The 14948-nt window shown below is 37.9% G+C and overlaps 3 protein-coding genes across 5 annotated transcripts in view; 2 read left to right on the top strand and 1 right to left on the bottom strand.

The window, feature by feature from the left end:
• The window catches only part of intu (inturned planar cell polarity protein), an 18776-nt gene extending 14174 nt beyond the window's left edge, over positions 1–4602 (top strand). For both annotated transcript variants that reach the window (XM_079458384.1, XM_079458383.1), the window contains exons 13-16: positions 441–535; positions 1999–2188; positions 3406–3545; positions 3949–4602. In XM_079458384.1, coding sequence (XP_079314510.1) covers positions 441–535; positions 1999–2188; positions 3406–3545; positions 3949–4060 — 537 coding nt within the window. In that variant the 3' untranslated portion in view covers positions 4061–4602. The remainder of the gene's footprint in view (positions 1–440; positions 536–1998; positions 2189–3405; positions 3546–3948) is intronic.
• Positions 4381–7397, bottom strand: ino80b (INO80 complex subunit B). Its single transcript, XM_079458426.1, has 5 exons — positions 7025–7397; positions 6556–6742; positions 5984–6138; positions 5486–5658; positions 4381–5380 (listed from the first exon to the last, which is right to left on the bottom strand). The coding sequence occupies exons 1-5, from the start codon at positions 7065–7067 to the stop codon at positions 4916–4918; spliced, it is 1023 nt and encodes a 340-aa protein (XP_079314552.1). The 5' UTR covers positions 7068–7397; the 3' UTR covers positions 4381–4915.
• aadat (aminoadipate aminotransferase) lies at positions 7359–14948 on the top strand. 2 transcript variants are annotated; one of them, XM_079458404.1, is made up of 14 exons: positions 7359–7843; positions 8356–8426; positions 8524–8692; positions 8806–8938; positions 9104–9178; positions 9312–9521; positions 10541–10606; positions 10771–10853; positions 11314–11410; positions 12612–12673; positions 12776–12840; positions 13156–13262; positions 13538–13639; positions 13822–14948. In XM_079458404.1, exons 2-14 carry the CDS (start codon positions 8360–8362, stop codon positions 13885–13887), a joined length of 1302 nt encoding a protein of 433 aa, XP_079314530.1. In that variant the 5' UTR covers positions 7359–7843; positions 8356–8359; the 3' UTR covers positions 13888–14948. The 2 variants fall into 2 exon arrangements, with proteins under 2 accessions (XP_079314530.1, XP_079314531.1); XM_079458405.1 differs by lacking the exon at positions 7359–7843 and having other exon boundaries at positions 8258–8426.

The raw sequence follows: 14948 nt of genomic DNA, 5'->3' as shown, positions 1-14948 counted from the left end.
ACTCATAAATTCTCATAGAGAGAGACAGCCTTAACCAAATCCATGGAAACTTGCTTTCATCCCATTTATTGAGTTAGTCGACTTGGATTCATAGTCAAAGCAGGAGACAGTAGCTGCTTTTTAAGATTAGGTCCACATGAAAATCCTTTTACAAACCAAGTCGGACAAAGTTCATCCCAAGATGTATTATTGGGAAAACAAACCAAAACTACCTCTTATATTCAGAGATGTTTTTTGTAGCTTTGTTATTTTGTTTGAGATTGGGGTGGTGTTTTGCCACACATTAATTTATCATTTTTGACTGCAAGTAGCTGCCAGTGGACTGACTTGCTTTAAACTTCAATTCAGCTTTTATACACATTATTCTGATTCTTAGTGAAATATTGAGTTTATCCTAAAACTATGGTATTCTTGCTTAAACCTTTTCTTTTGGTGCGCAGATTCCCCGTTTAAAGCATCCTAACCCCTTCTACCTGGGCTCCTTGAAGAAAAGTCTGACAGACAGGGAAACAGAGGAGATGCACAATGTTCTCAAGTGAGTTGCACAAATTCACTAGTGGTTGGTGAAATAACCATTTAAATAGTGAACCAGGGGCGGAGCGGAGCGGGGACGGCTTTTGGGCCTCAAGCCTCGAATGTTTTTTCAAAAAGAGCCCCGAATCTATTTCGGGTTTCTAAAATGAATTCATTCAGTACGCTGGGTGGCAGCAGTCAGCTTGAAACTCGGTCCTCCATTTCAGTCAATTTTACAGAAGACGACGTTCAGATTAAAACAAAGGTAAATGACATGTGTGCAAATTAAAATGATTCATCTTTTGACAGTAAACACGCTTTCAAATTGGTCATTATTACAGTGGCATAACGGTTAATGGCTAATGTTAACACTAGGCGAATAGGCTATGTTGCTCAATGTGTGCCGGCCCACTGTTGGGATACAAGTAATAATTTTTTGACTTGTTAAAGACTTGTTACCAGCTTTTCTCGCAATTTCTGTGCCCTATAGTAACTTGGTGCAGCAGCGGCTAGTGCTCCTCTATGTCAAAAAGTTGACCAATCAAATGAGAAAGACAGAGTTTACACAACTCCAGCCAATCAAATTACAGAGGGCAAGCAGAATGTCAGCCAATCAGACTGAAGAATACCGAACTTCTGCTGATCGGCAGGCGGGCTCGTAACAGAAACCATGCGTGAATTCCAGCGCGGAGATGACTTTAGTGAGTAAGAAGGCAGACATAACAAAGCCAACTGTTTACAATAAAACATTTAAATTGTAAGATTCAGATATGAAAACTACTTAACAGGCATCAAGATTCTATATTAGTAATGCTGTTTATTCCAAATTCCTTATCAACCTTTCTTGTGTAACTTCATAGTTACAGGCTTACAGCATACATATTCTGCCTGTTAACTCTTTCCCTGCCAGCCTTTAAAAAAAATGTTCACTACATTTTGATCTCACGGTACATTTTCTGTAATAAATGTATCCACAAACAATAAATCAAATGAAAGATTTAAGCCCCCAATGTCTACAACGCCTGGCTCCGCCCCTGCCAGTAGCAAGAGCAGAGTAGTTCTGTTTAAAAATTACTTTACGTTTAACTTCATTCTACATCAGTTAAGCAGCTAATAGTTATTGTAAAAATAATTGTTATACTGTAAATCGCTGCCGTCTTTCTGAAACATTGTATCTTCATGTTTCGTCATTTTAATTTCTTTGGCATAAATCATTATTATTAGTCACTCGTTATGTTTGTCACTGGGTTTTGTTCATATCTAACCCATATAAAGTTTTGAAAAGTGCTTGTTACCTTTGTACTTTTTAAACAATTAAATACTGTTTAGTCAGTGTTTTTTTTCCCCATTTCCTGATTTGGACATCCAAGGTTTTGGAAGGACAGCAACAATATAATAGTTTACAAAAAAACATATCAATAAAGAAATTAAGCACGGATCAGTTTAGTCTATATGTTAAATGTTTTCTTGTGTATCTGTTGACAGACTAACAGCAGGTGCCGAAAATACACTGTTCCACTATGTCCTCATGGAGACGGTGCAGGGCATCTTTATCGCTCCAACACACAAAGAAGTATATCAGCTCAGCGGATCCATCCACCCTCAACTCATCCAGAACTTCTATCGCTGCTGCCTGTCTATACGGCACGTCTTTCAGCAGAGCCTCCCGACACGGGTAAGAACAGCTCTGCTAATGGAGCTTACATTCATTTAATAGGATAGATTTAAAGGCGCAGTTTTGATTTACAGCGGCCACTAGCGTTGTATTATAGATTTGCAACGAATCTACAAACACGACGGTGGCCACCACAGTACATTAAGATGTCGCCGGATGCGACAGCGTGACTTCTCGTGTTGACACAGGGAAGAGATCATGCGGGCATGAGAAAGACAGTAGTCTTATTTATTGCGTAAAATAAAAGGTACGTGGATTTTAAGAATAAAATGAAGGACACAGGTCAGGCAAGCAGCTAGGACCTGCATTAAAATTATAAAGACTTTCCAGCAGAGAAACGTTAGGACTAAGGCTTAAGGGGGATACTCTATGGAGTTACTTTCCAGCGAAGAGACGTTGGAGCGAAAGATTGTCTAAAAATCACCCCTGAGGAGTTTGCTTTGAGTCGGATCAGTATGTGAGTCACATCAGTTTTGAGCATCATTGTTTATCTGGAACCATTTTAATATTGTACTCGTCCAGAGAGAGAGAGAGAGCGCGCTTTGCACCAAAATTGGAGAGAGAGCGAGAACGCCTTTTACACTTTTACTCAAGGATGAATACATTTACAGTTAATCCGCGGTTCACATGCTTTCTGAAACGTAGAGCGCGATCCGTACGGTAGGGGAGAGGACACGCGCGTTGTAAAGTTGTTTGTCCATTTATGGTTGCTGTACAAAAACATGGTAGCGAACTCAATGTATGTAGGCCTGCTCTATATGTGGATATAAATATCATATTATAAGTTATTACTAACATAACCGTTCATTACGTAAGGTCTTTATTCACCTCTGAAGAAATAGTTTTGTATATTATATTGCATTTCTGTAAATAGATCCTCTTAAAAACCCTTTATTGTTCCTTTAAACCTTCTACAGAATTTATTTTAAAATATAATCAACATATCAATTTTTTTACATTTTAGTGCTGTCAGCTTATGTATATTGCGGAAAATGTATTTATCAACATAATATTGATCCATTCATTGGTGATGTTTCATGTCTTTAGTATCAATAATTAAATTCCACTCTTAAATGACTACAAATTTAGAAAAGAATAAACTTGGCTTGAAGCATACCAAATACAAGTAATGGAGATCATGTTTGCAGTCTTAATTATTATTGATAGGTTTTTGTTTCTCTGCACATAAATAACATGTGTAAATGTGTGTGTTGCAGGATCGAAGAGGGTCAGAGCGGCCTCAGAGCACTCGAGGTTTGGGTCCAGTCAAAGAACACGGTGTTCTGTTTCAATGCAAACCTGAAAACTGGACAGATCCGAAGAAACCAGCGCCCATGATGACATATTGGGTTATAGGGTACGTAAGAAACAACTTTCATAAAGAATGATTCCTAAATATCTTGTAGAATTTTGTAAAACAAAACAGCATTTATCATTAATTGACTCATCACCATATTAAAAATAAACTGTTTACATTGTTTGTCATGTTCGGAAATCATTTATGCAACAAATAGATGCATTTTGTAGTTATACTTTATTAGAACGAGCATGCATTAATTTCATCATTTATCAGCCGGTTTGCATTTAAAGCTCCAATATGCTGTTCCAGACACTTAGAAGGGAAATACTGTCCCATAGTCCTCCTGTCCATAAAATTAAAGCATAAATTAGTGTTGTTGGAAGATGCAAAGTCTAAACAAATACTGTTAGAAATATTTTCAACACAAGAATTATGACCTTATTCGCCGTTTGTGTTCCAGACGGATGCTTCTAGAACCAGTGCCTCAGGAGTTCTATGTGTGTTTCCATGATTCCGTCGCAGAGGTTCCGGTTGAGATGGCATTTAGACTGTCTTTCGGCTTGGCTGTGTGATGTTACAGAATGCTAAATGTCATCTTAAACAATAGCATGCTCTGGTCTGGTATAGGAGGTGGTTGTAAGCTTTAAGGGAGAAATTACTTTACATGGGGAAAATGGGAATTACATTGGGATACGATGGAATTTCATGTTACTGTTTGAGGCAAAAGTGGCTCAGTCAACACAGTCGAATGTGCTCTATGCATGGAAGTAGTGCTCCGTGTTAAATGTCAATTTTTGGAGCCAATAAATGCACCTGCAATGGTTAAGAGAAAACTCAACGTATTACCTCAAACCATGGATTTCTTAAATGTGCAGAATAAGCTACAACGCTTATGAAATCTCAACGGCCTTTGTATTTTTTTTGCTTGTCATATAAACTTTCCTTGCTGGATCAAGTGGAACAACGTTTTATGGGCAACAGCTATGCAGAATTTATGACCACATCCTTGTGACGCTAACACAACAACTTTTTCACAATGTGATTTAATACAATCTTTGTTATACATTATTCAAAATGAGCATATCACTTTTAAAATAAATGCAAAAAGATTGACTTCAGTGTTCTTTATTTCAATCTTGTCACAAAAATAAAGCCGTTTTGCCTTTAGCTCACACACACAATACAACGTAGAAAAGTTTTGATATCCAAATCATTGTTCATAAATTGTTTTTGAAATGGCAATGATTTTTGTTTTGTGTTTATGAATAAGGCCCACTGTGTCTTACCATTCACAAAATATATCAAACTTCACCATAATTTCACACAGATTATTCAAACCTGCTTGTATTAAACATAATTGTATGAACCAGACATGTGACACCTGCACGATTTAAACATTACAAACGCACAAAGCTGCAGCTAATAAGTTAAGCAACGCCCCCCACCAATGTCAGGTTCTTCTTGTAACACTCCAGACTGCACAGTGGAGTCCCAGTCTTGGAGCAGGAGTATTTTTTAAGATTAGAGCATCCAGACACTCCACAGTTCACCGGCGCGGGAGGAGGAGCTTGTGGTAGTGCAGGAGTCGGGGGAGGTATCCCAACAGGGTAAGATACAGATGCACCCTGTGCAGAACTGCTGTAACGGATCATGGGGAAATGGGCCTGTTTTGACTTGCGCTCCCTCATACTCTTGATCTTGGCCTTGCTGGTCTTAGTGAGCCTCTCGATGGTCTGATTCTTGTTCTCCTCTGCCTTCTTGGCTGCCTGAAGACGACGTTTGCGGGCACGCTCTTCACGCTTCTGCATCATTTCCGCAGTGAGCTCCTTCTCCTTGTATCCCATGGGGAGCTCTAGTAAGGGCTGGCTTTGCTGTTTATGTAGAAGCGCTTTCTGTTCAGTTTAAAAAACATTTGATTAAATTCCGGATTATATTTGTTTGTATTATATTGTGATCAATTTAAGCCCCATCCAACCCAGGCAGTTTCTTCAACCTACTTGTCTAGCTGTAAGCAAAGTCTCGTCGATCTCTTTCTTGAGCTCTCCATTATCATCCAGCTCTCCCTTTTCCAGAGCATCCAGCCACCTCTCCTCCTCATCCATAGGGACTTTCAGAAGTGAATATGTGTCCATGTGTGGCAGTGGAGATGGGTCCAGGTTGCTGTCTTCATCTTTGTATAACAAACCAAAAATAAAAAAACATGGATATGTAACGGAATAATCAAAATTGTTTTTCATTACGTACTTGAACCAGTATCTAAAAATTTGAAACAAAGAGATGCTGGTTTTGCCTGTTGTTGATAAATATTAGTTGTGAAGAATCACAGTGCGCTTCTAAAAGGAAGTTAAATCATCACTGTCCCACTGTGAAGTGACCTAGGGTCCTTACCAGTCCCCAAAGCCTCCATTTTGAATTCTCTTTATGTTTGACAGTAGGCCAACATGACAGTAGTTCACTCAAGGCAAAATTTTTACCTCAACTGCCCAATCACTCACCCAGCCAGGCTCTGTACTGCTCAATAGGGACACCCTCTGATGGCACATCATCATCAGAGTCTTCGTCATCCTCCTCATCATCCTCCTCATCACTGTCTACATTCAGCGGTGACACGACGCGCAGAGAGTCCGGGATCACTGTAAATGTGGGCACACTTCAAAAAAAGGAAAGTCATCACCTCTCATTCATCCGATCATTGTGATAAGATTGTGAGATATTTAACTTTTATATACTTAACTTTAAACGTTTTTAAGATACACAGAAAATGCCATGAAGGTCAGAAAAGCACGACACTGTATTTATTCATATCCATTCACGAGAAACCAATGTGATGCGAATAGCATGCGAACAGTAATTCTGAATCAATGTACTGTCTGTAACGTTAAACTATTCACTTTATTAATATAAACTCGAAATTATAATGATGAGTAAAATGCAAAAGCTTGTAGTTTAAGCAGCAGATCCCTGATCTACGGCATACCAGAAACTGAAAGTCTCATAAATGTCAAAGAAATATAACTAGCAATAACCTGCTATCAAGCAAAACACAAAAGACTTTAAAAGCACAGACCTTTTGGTGCCTAGTGTTTGTCCTCCTAGTTTGATCTTGAGTTTGAGTTGAGGAGGTTTGAGCACCATGCCGGAGTCCGACTCCAGAGCCTCAGAGGAGAAACTGTGTCCATCATCCCGATGATGCTTCTTTTTGTGTTTCTTGTGCTTTTTGTGTTTCTTCTTGTTAATATAATCATCCACAGCTCCTAAAGAACACATAGTTGATATATATTTTAGCTGATCAGAAACACAAGGACACTCCAGCTGGACCCTATGAAGCATGTACCACCCCCTTTGTTAAAACTTCGACATTGTGACAATCCACATCTTCCGAGTGTTAAAAATGATCTTAAAAATAATAAGTGTGATAACCACATTTTCACTTCTCTTAATAGTAAACGATATGACTTTTATTTACATCTGTTTAAAAGTGTATTCACACGTTAAAGACTAATAAAAGCATGTTTTTATTTCTTAAAAAGACTTACCGGCGAGAAACCTGGGATGAATCATGTCTTTCCTTTTCCCCATGGACACACAGATTTGCCTGGCCTCAATTATTAACTATAATAGTCATCTTAATGCACATATTACACGTGATATGTTTAACTAACGTGCATACCCGAACCTAGCGTTCCGTAAAAGCAAGCATGCTAACGTTAAATGATGCGGCGATAATGAATGCTATTTTCTTGTTTAAGTAAACTGCGTTAATGCATAAAAACACAGAATGATACAGATATCAGTTACAAGACGGTACCGAATAATATTTATGTGAATTATAGGTGTAGCCTAGCATTTTAGCGGTGTTTACTGAGCAGCGTTAGCTTTCCCACAAAAGGATTGTGGGAAATGTTGTTGAACCTTGAAAGAGGCGGAGCTTGTTTGACGTATCTAAACCATTTTAATTTTGTAACTTTTCGGTGTTTATTTAGATGCCTTTAGTATATCGGCCCATTTAAGAGAGAGACTTTTTTTAGAGATAGTTTTTTATTTTTTAAGAGAAAGCCACCCTGTGAGATTACGTATGCAGCGGTGGAGTCGGGCATGCGCCCTCTCGTGGTACTGTAACTAAACGTACAGGTCAACGCTTTTTGACAGAAAATGGAAATGTACCCGCATAGTTTTTTTTTGTGTCGATAAACATCGTTTCTCTCATCCCTATATAAGGCATGTTTGAAGTAAATAAATGAACTGAAATTTGACATTTGCATAATAGTGATTTGGGGAACTGGTTCAACCGGTGAGCTTTTCGATGGCATTTGCATAAGAAACTACACAGCCCAGAAGGCTTTGCATGTAAAAAGGTTAGTGAACGTGCTCGAGATATCAGGCTTTATAAGCTGCAAATGGTCTTTGTGTATAGATGTTCGAACAGCTCTCGATGATTTACAGATTTAGCTCGTGCTTTAATATTTGTAATAATATCTGGTTATTACACTGATGCTGTGCTTTATTTATTGGTTTGGTTTAGCTTAGCCTCGGTTACACAATGTAAAGCTTTCAAACGTTTTCTAGGACAATCTAAATACTTTATCTCTTCTATTTCTTAGAATCATAGGCCTAATTATAAAATGAATGATTTCGTGCTTGTTAGACAATTCGTATTTTTATTTACGTTGTATTATTATATTTTATGTTCCATTAACTTTTTCATTACTTTAACTTTTCCAAAAGTTATTTCTATTAACTTTTGTGGCAAGCATTGACACTGATTTCAGTGACACCGTTGCACAAAACACTATATTTTATATTAATGTATCTATTTATTTTAAAGACAGTACCTTAAAATACATTTTCTCCACTTTAATCCATTTAGAAACATGAACTATGCTAGATATCTGACCGCTGTAAGTGCAGCACGGAAACCATCACCCATTCGCCTGTTGAGTGAGTCTGCCTAGACTAACATGTATTTATGTTTTTCTCACTGGCCTAAATAAACTTTCTGATAAATGACACAACACTATTTCTTTCTATAAACCAGCTGAGCTTCAGCAAAGATCTCCTCCATCTCTGATCTCCCTGGCTGGAGGTGCCCCAAACCCCAACACCTTCCCTTTCCAGTCTGCCACGATTAAAGTGAAGGGTGGAGATGATGTGGTGTTCGATGAGACTTTGATGAAGAGAGCGCTTCAATACTCTGGCTCATATGGGTATAAGATCCAGAAACTGTCTACAATCTAACATTTTCAGTTTATAGTGTGAGTCGTTTCTGGGATTTTAGGTACACATAATACCTCTAGAGACAATTTTTGTGTATTTATAGTATTCCAGAGCTGGCGTCATGGATGAAGGACCTCCAGAAGAGTCTCCACAACCCACCTACTGCCAGCTACAGCCCACAGAAAGGACAAATGGAATTGTGTGTCACTACAGGCAGCCAGGAGGGCCTATGCAAAGTACACCTAGTTTTGCACATACTGTGTATTTGCTAGCAATGTATCAATATCGTAGCTAAAGAGTTTTCATTTTTTTGGGGTGAACTATCCCTTTACCCTTTAGTTTCTGTTTGTGTAAACTTTAGATTTTAAGATTAGAGATTTTCCTCACATTCTGTATTTCAGATGTTTGAGATGCTTGTCAATCCTGGTGACAACGTCCTCCTTGATGCACCTACATACGCAGGAACTTTGGCTGCAGTAAGAATACAGATGCATTTGTGGATTGAGGCCTTAACTATAATCATTTATATGATTAATATATATAAATTAATATATATAATTAAGTTATATGTATGTCGTTAAATGCTCACCATAAGGTTTGTTTCAACAGCTTCAGCCGCTGGGCTGCAATATCATTAATGTGCAGAGTGATCAGTATGGAATAATCCCAAAAGGCTTAAAGGCCGTTCTGGCACAGTGGGACCCATCAGATGCGCAAAAGACAGCTAGTACAGTACCAAGACTTCTGTACACCATCCCCAATGGAGGCAATCCAACTGGAGCATCTCTGACTTTGGAGAGGAAACATGAAGTCTACGAAGTAAGGGCTATCTGGCTGATTTCCTAAATTGGCTATTTTACATGTGTGCTTTTAATGTAGACATAATTCTTAGTGTTTCCTCATTTGTCTTTTGTCTCTGTGCATTATGCATGTATGTGAGAGAGCAAACACATGAAAGTAGTTTGTCCAATAGAGTTTGCGTTGCCACAGTGAGCACTATAAACGACATTAGTGTACACTGTAGTTTACAGTATATAGGTAGCCACCTGAATAATAACCCTACATGTAGCTTTCTTTGGCTTAGTGGTCATTTGTTGATCCCAGGGATTGCACATACAAATGTATAGTATAATGCAATGTGAATTTACATTTGAGCATGACGTTACTACCCCTTTGTATATTAAGGTTTGTAACTGCCAACAGGGTACCAAGCCTTTGCATATTCATACATACAGTATGTACACTACCCATCCAAAAAAAAAGTCACCACTTGGGCAGTGCTATGATATGGGGTGGCTGTAGTTGACAAGGTCTAGGTTCAGCAACGTTATGTGCCCAAAGAATGAGGTCAGCTGACTACCGGAATATACTGAATGACCAGGTTATTCCAGGCATATTCCAAGATGCCAATGCCCTTCATCGGGCTCAAATAGTGATAGAGACTAAAGACCGGGGAAAGAGACAGGAAACAAGTAGTGAAGGAGACAGGGAGCATGAGACATCATTGCATGGATTGGCCACACCATTGAGAACATTTGGGATGTGCTGGAGAAGACTTTGCACAGCGGTCTGACTCTCCCATCATCAATGCAAGATCTTCGCGAAAAATAACTAAATGTTGTGACATTGTAGAAGCTTATCGAAACGATGCCATGGCGAATGCGTGACGTAATCAAAGCTAAAGGCGGTCCAACTAAATATTAGTGTGTTTGACTTTTTTTGGATGGGCAGTGTAGATTTTGTTCCCAGACAGCTTGGTGACCAGAACATGTGTGGGCAAAACAAGCTCAAAAGTAGCATTCTTTTGGATCACATTTGTAAAAAAAATTCTCTTTCAGCTTGCAAGAAAATATGACATGCTTATCATCGAGGATGACCCCTATTATTTCCTTCAGTTCCAAAAAGTAAGCACGGCTGATTTATTGCTCTCTTTAAATAAACCGTTTGTAATTGAGTGTTATTACTATCACAACTTTTGTTTGTTCCTGTTCTTGTAAAGTAAACAGTTGGCTATAATTCATGCAAAGTCAACACGCTTATCAATTCTGGTGTTTCTATTGTTCTTCAGCCTTGGGCACCGACGTTTCTTTCCATGGATGTTGATGGACGAGTCCTTCGAACAGACTCTTTCTCTAAAATTCTTTCATCAGGGTGGGTGCTGTTAAAAGCACGTACATGAGTACATTTAAACAGCTGTGCTTTTTTACTAGACACAGTTATCAGGGTTGCACATGGAAATCCTCATGGAAGCATTATTCCCTAAGGGTGTTTCAGTGAAGAGTGAGGGTGTGAAAACGTATGTACTTATCCGGAGTCTCCTCCTGTAGCGTATAAACAGGGTTCTTCTGAAAATCATGTGATCAGGAGGCTGAAAAATATGAAGATATGATTATTTAAGCTATATTGCTCAGTCCTATTTTGTATGTCCCATCATCATCTGATGTACCATTGTACTGCTGCCATACTTCTGTCAAACTTTTTGAAGGTAGTATGTGCATGTTTTGATTCGGATTGGGGTAGTTCACACTTACGTATTGTACAACATTATGTAACATATTTGTTAATTATAATAATGTTACGTGAGTATGATTTATGTTTTCTCCTTTGGTAGGTTAAGGGTAGGATTTATCACAGGGCCGAAACCATTAGTGGACAGAGTGGTACTGCATATACAGGCCTCTACGATGCACACCAGCACGTTCACACAGGTCAGTCATACTTCACAGAAATATTTACACACACAGAGAAATGGCTGTACAAAGAATTGTAAGCATTCATTTTGTGGTAACAGGGTGTCCGCGGGGTCTTAAAAAGTATTGAAAGTTGATAAATCAATTTAGAGAGAATTAAGGCCCTTCAAAAGTATTCAAATGTATTTTCCAGGGTATTCAATTGTGTGTCATCTTTTCATATTTGTTACAAAGAGGTCATATGCTAACGTTTAACCATTGCGTAGGCAAATAGTGGGAGGTCCATTTACACCCAGTTGTTAAACAGTTGAGTAAAGAGGAAACACACATTTTCATGGAAATGAAAAGGATAAGGAACCATGGCTGAGGGCCCCCTGTGGGAATAACCGTGTCTGTGTGTCGGAAGGCGGATAGGGTAGCCTCAATGGGGATCAACACTGTCCGGTCCAGCATGCTAAGTGGTAGACACAAAGCTGGTTTCTCTTTAATAAATCTTGCATCAGGTTAGTCACTCAATTCTCCTGTGCTTTGTTCTCACCCTTCTCAAATATGTTGCATTGATATAGAGTTATCACAAACTAAGACTATACTGATTGTAAGATAGCACAACTAAACATAGTAAATGTAAGTAAAAGTGTCGCCAATGTAACCGGTTAAAGTGGCACTGAGGTCTTAAAATGTATGAAAAGTTTGCATTTAGCTCCATGAATCCTGTATATACCCTGAGTAAGAAGGAAGGATGCTGGGTGGCTTGATGATGTTTGCTTATAATGTATGAGCTCCGAGTTGTACGCAGCTCTGTTCTTATATTTAAACTTTAATTAATCTCAAAGTGTGAATCTCAGGAGACGAGATGTGCTGAGAAAAACAAGCGTAAGCGTATAATGATAATTCAGTGTCAGGTCTGTTGCATGTGCCATGATTATAAAGATCATTGTCATTATGATCACTAATATCTAGCAACAGGCTCCAGCACTCCCAGATACAAGCATGTAGAGAATAGACCGTACCAAAGAAGAAAGACAACGTTTTGTCCACCTTGACTGCCACAAGTTGTTTTCATTGCCGGATAGGCACTTGGGAGTTTTGCAATGATGTGTGTCTATGGGCTGAGACATTATTGGCATTGACATTATACATGGTTTTATTTATAAAATATTGTGAAGTCAGTGTAATGTACCAAATGAAAATGTTATCTATCTTCTCTTTGTGTCTTCAGCTGATGATTTCTCAGCTGTTGCATAGTTGGGGTCAAGATGGCTTCCTTAAGCACATTGATGGGTTAGTAAGAAGATTATAAGTAAGGGTTTGTAAACTGAATTCTTTGGGTAGGTCGTGTTTAAGATGAAAATATGTAAAAAAAAATGTTTTTCTAATCTGCAGGGTCATTGAGTTTTACAGATGTCAGAGAAATGCCATGCTCTCCTCAGCAGACAAATGGCTTACAGGTAGATAATGAGTTTTTCCTTATAATCAAAAGCAGCGATGTCTATATTGCACAAAAATGATTTCAGAGCTGTATGTGTATCTACTACAATTGTTATTTGATTATTAAATGAATTTATTTTCAATTGTAATGACAAAATATGACATGCTGACACCTAATCAAATGAATTGCAGTAATCCCAGATATAAAAAAATGTTTTCCAAAAGACTATAATAGCAAGTTTTGTACCTCACCGTTTTTCTTTCAAAATTGGTTAAAGTCGGGGTTGAAGTAATATTCCTTTTTGTCTGTTATGTCATGTGCATTTGTTTTCTAGATGTCGCTGAGTGGCATCCTCCCATGGCTGGCATGTTCCTGTGGATTAAACTCAAGGGCATTAAAGACACACAGCAGCTCATAATGGAAAGAGCTTTGGAGAAAGAGGTCGGACTGCTTTGAAGTATAAATACACACCCATGTAACAAAATAGTTTTTCTTACAATTAGAAAATATCGTGTACAGCTGGCCAAGTTTGAAAATCGCTTACCCCAATTTTACCTCTAAAAAAGGTCAAATGGGGTTTATGCTTTAACCTTTTGGGAATCAGAATTACTTGTATCACTATTAAACGGCCTTGAAGTATTATAAAGATATAATATTTGTTTTTAAGGTAACCAACAGGAGTAATCATTTTTTACTTACGTTGTTTTTGTCTGTAGGTTCTTCTGGTGCCTGGAGGAGCATTTAACATCAACAGCTCAGACCCATCTCCGTATGTTAGAGCAGCCTTTTCTCTCTCCACACCTCAACAGATCGATGAGGTACTTAAGATCATACAAGTGAGCTGCCTAACTAGATGGCATGTTAAGGCATTCCCACATGAAAGTCCGAATTTGATCTGACCACAGATACGCATTAATGCAGCCAATATTTTCTACTTGCATAATATCTACTTACACAAACTGTTGTAATAATCAGATTTGCCTTTTTATATTATCCACAGGCTTTTAGGAGACTCGCTGATCTTATTAAGGATGCCATGCACTTGACTGATTCCCAGAAAAGATGAGTTAAGGGTCTGATATGTACAATATTTGACAGTCTAAATCACAAATAAAATCCTTCGGTCTCATGCCACAGCTGACAATCTAAAATTATTCAAACCAAACATTTTTCCACTTTTAAAACAAAATTGCAAACTCCAGTCAATATCAGATAACACCACTTTAATTAAAAGCTATTCATTATCATTGTGATATTTTGTGCTGGTTTGCAACTATAAAGTTTTGAAATCAAACGAATCTCCTTATAAAAAGAAGTTTTAATGTAGTTTAAAGGGTATTGTTTAACAGTGTTATGGATGTATTTAGTTGTTTAAGCCATGCAAGAAGTAAGTACTTAACCTCAACTTAAGTTCAACAGCTTAATGAGTGTGTGACTTGTTTCTTTCATGCAACAGTGCTTTGCATACAGTACTCCAGGAAAGAGTTTCTTAAGGACGTCTTTATCTTTCATAATTTTTTTTTTTGCATGAGCTTGGGAGAGAGTGTATTCTGCATGGTTTATTTGCATGTTTCTTTTAAGTTTATCAGTTATGCAAACTGGCAAAAAAGAAAAGTGCAAACGCGATTTGACATCGACCAACAAGAACTGTCTATCTCCATGTTTATTTGATTCTTAATTTTGAATGTGTAAATTTACTTAATACACATTATCAGACAATGCATACAAGATTCACGCAGGTTGCCATATATGCAAAATAGTAATGTGATTGTACCATGGCGTTGATGTTCAATGGTAAAATCATGGTTCTTTGGTTTATGTAAAGCTACTACATGTATAATATATTTATATACCATCTGATTAACGTGATACGCTGCTTGATACCACCAAGGTATTACCACTGTTCATGAAGGCAAAACATTACCTGTGTTTTTAAGTTTGGATTAATAAATAAAAAAGCAAATATACCTTTGTGTGCTTTTTCAGGGTTACGTCATACATCTATTTATATAAAACTAGATGGAGAAGGCACCATGGTAATGTCAATTTAGTACTGTCTATTTCAAACAACTGTCTATGAAAGTATAGAATACTCAAATGACATTAAATATCCTCATGTAACGATGC

The sequence above is a fragment of the Barbatula barbatula genome (assembly GCF_947034865.1).
Source record: "Barbatula barbatula genome assembly, chromosome: 1".
Lineage (NCBI taxonomy): Eukaryota > Metazoa > Chordata > Actinopteri > Cypriniformes > Nemacheilidae > Barbatula > Barbatula barbatula.
This window is presented reverse-complemented; position numbering and strand designations above follow the sequence as displayed.

Excerpts from the sequence above, each read along its gene's own strand:
- ino80b (XM_079458426.1), bottom strand. The coding sequence starts at position 7,067 with ATGGGGAAAAGGAAAGACATGATTCATCCCAGGTTTCTCGCCG. Across the intron at positions 6,139-6,555 it reads CAAACACTAGGCACCAAAAG|TGTGCCCACATTTACAGTGA; the intron begins GTCTGTGCTTTT and ends CTTTTTTTGAAG. Across the intron at positions 5,659-5,983 it reads GCAGTACAGAGCCTGGCTGG|ATGAAGACAGCAACCTGGAC; the intron begins GTGAGTGATTGG and ends TGTTATACAAAG.
- aadat (XM_079458404.1), top strand. The coding sequence starts at position 8,360 with ATGAACTATGCTAGATATCTGACCGCTGTAAGTGCAGCACGGAAACCA. Across the intron at positions 9,522-10,540 it reads GGAAACATGAAGTCTACGAA|CTTGCAAGAAAATATGACAT; the intron begins GTAAGGGCTATC and ends ATTCTCTTTCAG. Across the intron at positions 10,854-11,313 it reads TCTAAAATTCTTTCATCAGG|GTTAAGGGTAGGATTTATCA; the intron begins GTGGGTGCTGTT and ends CTCCTTTGGTAG.